This window comes from Oratosquilla oratoria, chromosome 44 (genome assembly GCF_046742065.1).
Source record: "Oratosquilla oratoria isolate Oo_2021 chromosome 44, ASM4674206v1, whole genome shotgun sequence".
In the NCBI taxonomy this organism is placed as follows: domain Eukaryota; kingdom Metazoa; phylum Arthropoda; class Malacostraca; order Stomatopoda; family Squillidae; genus Oratosquilla; species Oratosquilla oratoria.
Window position 1 is genome coordinate 16,226,829 of NC_134820.1, and position 1,115 is coordinate 16,227,943.

Consider the following 1,115-nt stretch of genomic DNA (forward strand, 5'->3'; position numbering starts at 1 on the left):
CATCAACTGGATACCCAGCCACATAGGGGTACACGGAAACGAACGAGCAGATGAGTTGGCTAAGACAACACGCTACCATCCTCACATGGAAGTCCAAGTCCAACCATCAACCACATTAATCAAAAGCTGGGCCAGAGACCACCTACAACGAACAAAGGTAGCCAACCACAGAAAATCGGTCAGCTCAGCATCAGCAAGCGCAAAGTGGTACGAGAGGGCCACCAAACTGTGCCCTCATCCCGCCACCAAAATCACCGACAGAGGACTCGCCGTGATCATCCACAGGCTCAGGTTGGGGTACAAGTGCTGCTGGGAAATCATCGAACGACAGGAAAGGGAATGCGACCACTGCGGGATGAACACCCCAGAGCCTCTCCTTCACTACCTACTAGAGTGCGCTCACACCATCTCCCTGAGAAGAGGTAGATAATTCAACCCCATAGCCCTCCGAAGCTTGGAAGACTGGAGCCGACATAGTTTACAACATCACCGAAAACATAGAACGGCTCGCCCACATCCTGGTCGGATACCCTCAGCCCAGATAACTACAAAAAACGCCGGAGTAGCTGAACACAGAGCGGCTCAACACTTACGGGCCTCCGAATGGAGCAAGGCCCGTGTGTAGATAAACATTATATACCGAATAAAAAAAAAATGTGGGTGCCAAAACTAATACAAAAATGTCTTGCGTGCCATCGGAATGAAATGATAGGCGTGCATACGAGGACCTATAAGGGTCCCTATCGGCCGCTGAACGCAAGCACGCGGTTACCAATGGCCATACAAAAACATACAAAAGAAGCTGGATATTATCATTTTTTAATTGACTTCTGGGTTTCGCATATCGGATAAAAGCCGTTACTGTGCCAGGTTTTGCACCCGTATCAAGCAAGGGTCGCCGATTCTTGTTCTATGGTGTATTCCACTGTATGCAATATGATTTAAAGGAATATCAGCCCCCATCCATTTTGAATTATTCTATTCTACATAGAATAAAGTAAAATGTTTTATACAACTTCACCTTATTTTACTTAGTGCAGTGTAAGATATTATTTTCCTACTTTAACTCATTTTCCTTTACATTTTCCATTGATTATCATTTGTTTTCTTTTTAT

General features: G+C 45.4%; 1 protein-coding gene across 1 annotated transcript in view; it reads left to right on the plus strand.

Annotated features, from left to right (window-relative positions):
* The window catches only part of LOC143022314 (uncharacterized), a 2,025-nt gene extending 1,595 nt beyond the window's left edge, over positions 1 to 430 (plus strand). Inside the window, exon 1 of the mRNA XM_076180462.1 lies at positions 1 to 430. This exon is cut by the window's left edge and continues 1,595 nt beyond it. Within this exon, the coding sequence (XP_076036577.1) occupies positions 1 to 430 (430 nt within the window).
* Positions 431 to 1,115: the final 685 nt, after the last annotated feature.